General features: G+C 43.6%; 1 protein-coding gene across 1 annotated transcript; it reads left to right on the top strand.

Annotated features, from left to right (window-relative positions):
* The first annotated feature begins 489 nt into the window (after positions 1 to 489).
* Positions 490 to 7,034, top strand: oxtrb (oxytocin receptor b). The gene is made up of 3 exons (XM_069678121.1): positions 490 to 565; positions 678 to 1,757; positions 6,691 to 7,034. Exons 2-3 carry the CDS (start codon positions 833 to 835, stop codon positions 6,951 to 6,953), a joined length of 1,188 nt encoding a protein of 395 aa, XP_069534222.1. The 5' UTR covers positions 490 to 565; positions 678 to 832; the 3' UTR covers positions 6,954 to 7,034.
* Positions 7,035 to 7,713: the final 679 nt, after the last annotated feature.

The raw sequence follows: 7,713 nt of genomic DNA, 5'->3' as shown, positions 1-7,713 counted from the left end.
AGCCCACTTTTTGCTTGTCTGAGTTGCGTCTGATTTGAGTTATCTGGCACACACTGCGTTTTAACTTTACCTGTAAATGAGCCTTTGCATTAAGTAGGTCTCCACAGCACGGCAGCACAGTCTAATCATACTAAACCAAAGCGTACTGTTGCAGCTCAAGAGCATCTTTTTCCTTATTAGGTGACTTTCTTATGAAAACAAGTGACTCTCTTGCAGGATCAGAGTGGAATTTTCTCCAACTTGAGTCAAACAAGAGGCCACTTCATGTAGAGTAGATCCTAAAAGCATCGGCCTGTTGAGCAATTCAAGATAGCATCACCCACATTTTGTTAAGAGACGTTTGATTTCACAAAGCACTCCACAAAGTCAAGCCCTGGGCTCAATGTACAGGAGCAGGCAGAGAGGGAGGAAGAGAGAGAGAGAGAGAGAGAGAGAGCAGTCTGCTCAAACTCAACCCAGACAGCTTCCTTCTGAGGAAATAAGAGGAGCGGAGGGGGTTACTGACACTGGTCAGATAGAGAGCTCCAGTGATGAGGACTGCAGTGCTCCTGGGTCCCAGTGTAAGGTAAGCTTCCTAACAAAATCACTTGATACGTTTTTGTGGTAGAAATAATATATTTGCTAACTTTTAATTGTTTGAAGACTTAAGATTCGTTTTACGCTTTGTTTCTCTGCAGACGAGCGCAAAGACTTGTGGATTTTAACCTGAGCCGACTTAAATATCAACTTAACCGGAGTGTGGTAAAAGCAAATTGGGCAACTAATACCTGCTCTCTTGTATCTGTTTTGTGATGTGACGGCTGGCTGCGCCAAAGTGGCGCTTTTACGCACGATGGAGGAGCTTTTACGCGAGCAGAATATTTGGGTGCTGAATGCTTCCTGGAGTAACTCAAGTCGCGGGAATGACAGCCACCTGGGAAACACGACAGTGAATCCTTTAAAACGAAATGAAGAAGTGGCTAAAGTGGAAGTTACCGTCCTGGTCCTGGTGCTGCTGCTCGCAATGACCGGCAACCTGTGCGTCCTGTGGGCTATCCACGCCACCAAGCACAGCCAGTCGCGGATGTATTACTTCATGAAGCACCTGAGCATCGCAGACCTCGTGGTTGCAATCTTCCAGGTGTTACCGCAGCTCATTTGGGATATCACGTTTCGCTTTTACGGGCCGGATCTGCTCTGCAGGCTGGTTAAATACCTCCAGGTCGTGGGGATGTTCGCTTCCACCTACATGCTCGTCCTGATGTCCATCGACAGGTGTTTAGCGATCTGCCAGCCGCTTCGCTCCGTGCACAAGAGGAAGGACCGCTTCTGTGTGATCGCGTCCTGGATGCTCAGCCTGATATTCAGCACTCCTCAAGCGTACATCTTTTCTTTAAAGGAGGTCGGGCACGGCGTGTATGACTGCTGGGGAGACTTTGTACAGCCGTGGGGTGCCAAGGCATACATCACGTGGATGAGTCTCAGCATTTACATTATCCCAGTGACGATTCTAAGCATCTGTTATGGCTTGATATGTTTTAAAATATGGCAGAATTTCAATTTAAAAACCAGAAGGGAGCACTTCTTGCCTCTGACTCCGAGGCCCTCCAAAGGCGTGCTTCCTCTCTCTCGCGTGAGCAGCGTGAGGCTCATTTCAAAGGCGAAGATCCGCACTGTGAAAATGACATTTGTGGTGGTCCTTGCGTACATTATGTGCTGGACTCCCTTCTTCTTTGTCCAGATGTGGTCTGCGTGGGATCCTGCTGCGCCAAGGGAAGGTAAAGGCACATGTACAAAACACATTTTGATTGTTGAAACTATTGTTTTATTAATATTAGTTCCATGTACACAGCTGCACTGGCTCAGTGACACAATCAGAGCATCACAAGATTTAAGCTGGTTGATTTAAGGCTCATAAACCACCGAACTTTTACAACAGTATTTAATCATTAAGTGTCTCACACACAAAGGTCATTTTGCCTTACTAAATATCTCCGGGAATTCAAAGCAATCCACTTCACTTCCAAGGCAACACAATGGTGTTTAGCTCCAGACTTCCCCTGAGTGGTCACAGATGAATGGGAGTGTCATTTGCACTCCTTATCAGCTCAGAGAAAGTCGCTCGCAGAGTAAATGTACCAGGACATCAAAGCGTCTCTATCTCTGTTCCCAGAGGTGGTTTACATAATATCCATGTTATTGCATAGTTTGTTCAGATTTACCCCCTCGTATCTTCTGAGCTGGCCATCAAAGGGGACAAGAGCAGGGCAGCAGATGTGCTCCATAACCTTTTTTAAGTGGTGTCGTTGGAGCGAAATAGCTGCCGAGCATTCGGAGATGGAGAGATATCTTACTGTAAATAGGGCAGACGTAAGCGAGCTAATCGTCTTCCTGTTGGAGACTTTTTCCGAGCAGTTTGCACAGAATTAGGAAAACAAACACATTACGGGCAAGAATGCATGCCCTGTTTACAGATGCGTGTGTCGTAACAGGGGGCCCATATTGTTTGGATGGATAGACTCAACCACAATGCTGTTTCTTCTGACCTTTTATTTTTCACTTTCCTATTGAAACAGTATGAAATAGTAAACTCCTGGTTACTGTCCTGCGTAAACCATGTATCTCCCAAATGCAAACATGTCATACGCTGAGAGACGGCTCTTTAAGCAATGCAATATTTGTATGACAGAATTAGTCTTTAAAAACACCAACATTTAGAGATACATGGGCTTCATTGGACAGCAGCACTATAATGAATTGGACACTGTGTGAGTGATCAAGAAAAAAGATCTTTGTTTCTCACTGGTAGCCACAGTAATGAAAATCTACAAACCGGCATAAAATACTTGATTGCAAGAACAAAAGAATTGAAGTCAGTGAAAAGTAACAAATATATGGTTTGTGGATGTGCTTGAGAGAAAGAGGAGAAATGAAAGGAAACGTGATATCAATCTAAAGTATCTCAGTCTGTGTTTGAATACAAAGGAGCAGTTTCTTAAAAGGTGGACTTGTAGACAGAAAAATAAATCCACCTGTCATGTTCTTTTCAAAGAAAACTTGTCAAAGACGAGCTTCCGTCCGAACCCAGCCGTGCAAGTCGAGATAATTCAAACTTCACTGACATTTTTCTCGTCTCTTCTCTGACCTTTGCTTCCTTTCTGAAGTGACGCCGCTCAGGTTCAGACTCCATGTTTTTGTAGGTGAGTTTCTCGTTGCTGAGGGCAGAAAAGGGGAAACTTCTTCCGGGGATGGAACTTCAGTCATATCTTTAACATTTGACAAACTGCAGTGCAGTCCACTGATAGAGAAAAAAGGAAATCTGACTTTGTGCAATAATTAAATGTTTATTTAAAGGTATGATTCGTAGGATTTTTCCACACATTCAAACTGTGCCCCTCCTCCTGGGCTCTTCGTCACCAGAAGCTCACTCTCACTCTCTCGTGCGAGAACACGCCCACCCCGCTGAGTTAACACAGACAGCATCATGGTTACCTTTGCGCTAGCATGCTAACCGCCAGTTACCGTTGCGCTAGCGTGATAACCGCCGGTTTATGGCACCTACCTGTCCAACAGAATGAACTATGCAACCAACTATGCATCGCTCTTTGGCCGTGTACGCCGCTCTGAATGGGGCACAGCTGCTAATATGAACAACTCCCACACTCACCTATACGCTGTGATTGGCTCAGGGAACCACAACAGCACCCCTCCATGCAAAGCAGAACAATACACATGTATAGAGGCCCATAAGTGATAATTTATAGTATATTTGTAAAAGTTTATATTTTATTTTTCTAGGAAAATCCTACTTATTATACCTTTAACTTCTATCCTCATACTTTACTTCTACACGGCGTGTACTCTTCATCAAATAGGTGATGGCAGCATCATCTCAGTCCTACTTTTGATTTCAACATCACCCTGTTTCCATTTTCCGCACACGGCTTCAGAAGATCTGCACATCATGATATTACTCCAAAGCAGCCAAGATTCCTGTTTGTCTTACATTTCTGGCAGCACAAGAAAGTGGTGAAGGCACTGCAAGTCAGAGTGATCCATACCAGGGCAATAAGAAGAAGTTTGAATGCCCGTCACTGTGTGGTATTTCCCCTGAAGAGAACAGTGCTCCCCACAGCAGAGCTATTGACAGGTTGTTTGACTCATCTGTCGAACACGTCTCATAACTTTGACGGCTCGTTTGGTCGACAAGGCACACCTCTTGCAATAAAGCAAAGGGCTATAGAGAGCTGGGGCACCATGAACAGAGCAGGTCAGCATTTTCACTTGAGGAGAGAAGAAGACAAGCACACTAAATCTCTCTCACCCCATTAAGGTCGAGAAAAAAAGGTCTTGGAAGGCTTCCACTTTCCACTGTTTCAATGGCGTGCTTCTCCAATGTGCTCTGTGCCTCTAACGATTGGAAATGTAATCACTCCAATGAATAAGAAAATAAGGAATATTTTTTTTCATTCAGGACTGCCTCTTCTAATTGAAGCTATTTATCATGTCAGTATCGAGCAGCTTAAGGTCCTATTTGTCTTGCATCCATCAACCTTTCAAATTTCAGCTTTAATCCCAGATGTTTCTGGGGTTGTCTGAAGTGCCTCAGACTGTCACTTCATATATTTCTCTTTAAGTGATGTGTAATGTAAGTGCAGCTGCTTTAAACAGGGCCTGTGCATTATAAAGCAGGCATGGAATGGAAAATACCAATCTGTCCAGGGTGCTGTACGACTGTGTGTGTGTGTGTGTGTGTGTGTGTGTGTGTGTGTGTGTGTGTGGCTTTAGACAATTTATCTTAATCTTCCTTTAAATTGAAAACTGTTCAAACAAAACTGAAGAGTCTACAGCCACGCTGAAGTGTTAGCCTGTTGCCATGCTAACATGTGCACCAAAAGAAAGTGCAGCAGAGGCTGACGGTAATTAGCATGGTCATTAGCATGGACACATTTGAGGGTGCTCAAGTGAAAGGCCAATGAAAGTTATTGCAGTTCATTCTCAGGGGGACCATGAATGTCTGTACCACATTTCACTGTAGTCCATATAAAAGTTGATGAGATAGTTTTAATACAATGAAAGTGTCAAGGAGGTGGTGCTACAGGGAACTTTAGGAGTTAATATAGACTCACCACTAATGCCTGTTCATTTTAACCCATCCAATATTTGTTGAGAGCTTTAGGCAAGCACATGCACACAAGGAGGTAGCCAACTTGATGTCAACCATCTTTGTTTTTGAAGCCTAAAGTGACCATATTTTGAAGGCAGGGTGGATTAGCATTGCTGCTTCTCTATCGTGGTTGACAAGGTGCAATTTGTCAATCCCAGGTAGCTACGTATGTTCTAAAGCAAACCCTGCTCTGTCCTAAATGTCTACACTAAATGGGCCTGTGACATACTAAATAAACACCATGCTGCGTTGAATAGGACTTTAAACTAGTGATTGAGACCATAAAATCATTGACTGTTTACTGAGGTAATCTATCAAATTAGAAGCAGGGTCATTCTCTCATCAGGTTCTTTACAATCTCACTTCATGCAACCACTGAAGTCGCACACTGCTGGCCATTATAAAGATTGCAGCTTAAGAGCTCTTCCGCATTCACCTTATTCACACAGTGGCCATTTTTCACACTCAGAGTGTGAAGCTCAAACGCTGTTTTAGTGCCGTACTGCTGTGCTCATGATTGTAAGTGTCAATCGTTCTGCTTTAGCAGCTTAAGATTAATCCACAACTCAAAAGACAATTGATTGTGAAAATATAGAGTGACAGTGGACCATACTTCAAAGGAAAACAACATATTTGACAACCCATTAGCTACTATTAGACTACAGCTAATGTTAGCATTCCGCCACTTCCGAGCTAACATTACATTAGCCAGGAAAGGTTAGCTTAGAATGAATTCCTTTCCTATTATATCATGTCACTACTAAACCTTGATATAAGCTCCTTGCTAGCTAACATTAACGAATGTTACCTGAATGTTAGCTGAGTGTTAGCTGCTGTCTGACCATAATGGGTTATCAAATGTGTTTTTTTATTTACATGAAATGTTTGATTTTCACTGTTTATGGTCTTTTCAGTTCAAGTGTTATAACGATAAAGATTTATCAGACCCTTCATTCATATGTCTTACAACCTTAAACACAGCAGTACAACGTTATAACATTATAAGAAAAATGGCCGCTGTGTGATAATGGTCAGTCGGCTCTACTTTATAAACCATGAGGCGACATCCGCTTCTTACTGTATACTGTCTATGGTCTAGACCAAAGTGGCGGGCCAACAGACCAATGTCGCCATCCCACACCCAGTGATGTAATCAGTGCTTATAAACACTTCAAAGTGCAGCTTAACAGAACAAAGTGCACAGACACAAAGTTTGGGATTACATCTTACTGAAGAGGAGAAAACCTGCTCATTTGGAGGCTCTTCAAAGATCCAACCATCCAACCAAGTCTTTTCTGAACTGCTGATCCTAGTCAGGGTAGCAGGGGGCTGGAGCCTCTCCCAGTAGGGTGAGAAGAAGGCTGCATCTTGGACAAGTTGTAGGTCATAGACAATGATTATTTTTCTTAAGTATAAGGCTTGTGTTTTAGATTTTTGTCAGCTAATCTCATAACAAAAACAGTCCACATCTCAGTGTGCCGGTCACCCAGAGTGGATGTGGATCATTGATGTGTTCTAATAAAAGTCTCTGCGTCTCTCCCTAGACATGGCCTTCATCATCGCCATGCTGCTGGCCAGCCTCAACAGCTGCTGCAACCCCTGGATCTACCTGTTCTTTGCCGGTCACCTGTTCCATGACCTGACGCAGTGCTTCTTCTGCTGCTGTAGACCGTATCTGACCGCCTCCTCCTGCAGCTGCGATCGGCAGTGCAGGCACAAGAGCAACTCCTCCACGTTCGTCATCAAGAACACCGGCAGCCAGAGGAGCCTCACACACACATCCAGCATGGGGGCACCGGGACACTGAAGTGCCAGCTGAAAGCCATCCAGGCTTCCCGCAGTCAAGCAAATTGGAATTCATGCAATCCCACATTTCATGTATTTAATCATCTGCAGGAACGCTGCGGCGGCCATGGCATTGCTTTTAAATTAAGCTAAATAGACAGTATAAACCTCCTGTACAGAAAATGTCCACCCTGTGAATAGAACCAAGTGAAGCTTCTACACAAGCTTAACTTCTATAATGTATGTCCTCAGCTTTCCTATAACACCTATTTCCTTTCTGACACTGTTTGCACCAGATTCCTGGATATTATATATCATCTGTCTTTCTGTTCAAACAACCATGAGCACTTTGTTGTTTGTATGCCTCTGTCCTTCACTTGTGCATCATGTTGTTGTCCTCATTTGACCTTAAAAGACAAGTAATTATCACAATTAATGTTGCGTAAGGGGATATTTTTAACAATGACAGTCTTGGATGACTTTAAGAAATCGGGCCTGTGATTGACTGGCAACCAGTCCAGGGTGTAACCCCGCCCCTCGCCAAATGTCAGCTGGGATAGGCTCCAGCCCCCCGCGACCCTAAACAGGATAAGCGGTGTAGATAATGGACGAATGGATGTAATAATGATGATGTGCATGAATGATTTAAGGTTATTAAGATTATATCCACTTGTAGGATTTGGCTTTATCCAAATATCTCGACTGTAACATCACACATGAGGATTGCATTTGCTGGTTTCAGTGTTTGCAGCAGCCTTTCCTGTGCTACACATCAAACAGTG

Source organism: Semicossyphus pulcher, unplaced genomic scaffold, assembly GCF_022749685.1.
Source record: "Semicossyphus pulcher isolate SPU_LCO1_2020_fin unplaced genomic scaffold, fSemPul1.0.p SCAF_3, whole genome shotgun sequence".
Taxonomy (NCBI): domain Eukaryota; kingdom Metazoa; phylum Chordata; class Actinopteri; order Labriformes; family Labridae; genus Semicossyphus; species Semicossyphus pulcher.
The sequence above is the reverse complement of the archived record's forward strand: the minus strand, read 5'-3'. Positions and strand labels throughout refer to the sequence as shown.

Excerpts from the sequence above, each read along its gene's own strand:
- oxtrb (XM_069678121.1), top strand. The coding sequence starts at position 833 with ATGGAGGAGCTTTTACGCGAGCAGAATATTTGGGTGCTGAATGCTTCC. Across the intron at positions 1,758-6,690 it reads TCCTGCTGCGCCAAGGGAAG|ACATGGCCTTCATCATCGCC; the intron begins GTAAAGGCACAT and ends GTCTCTCCCTAG.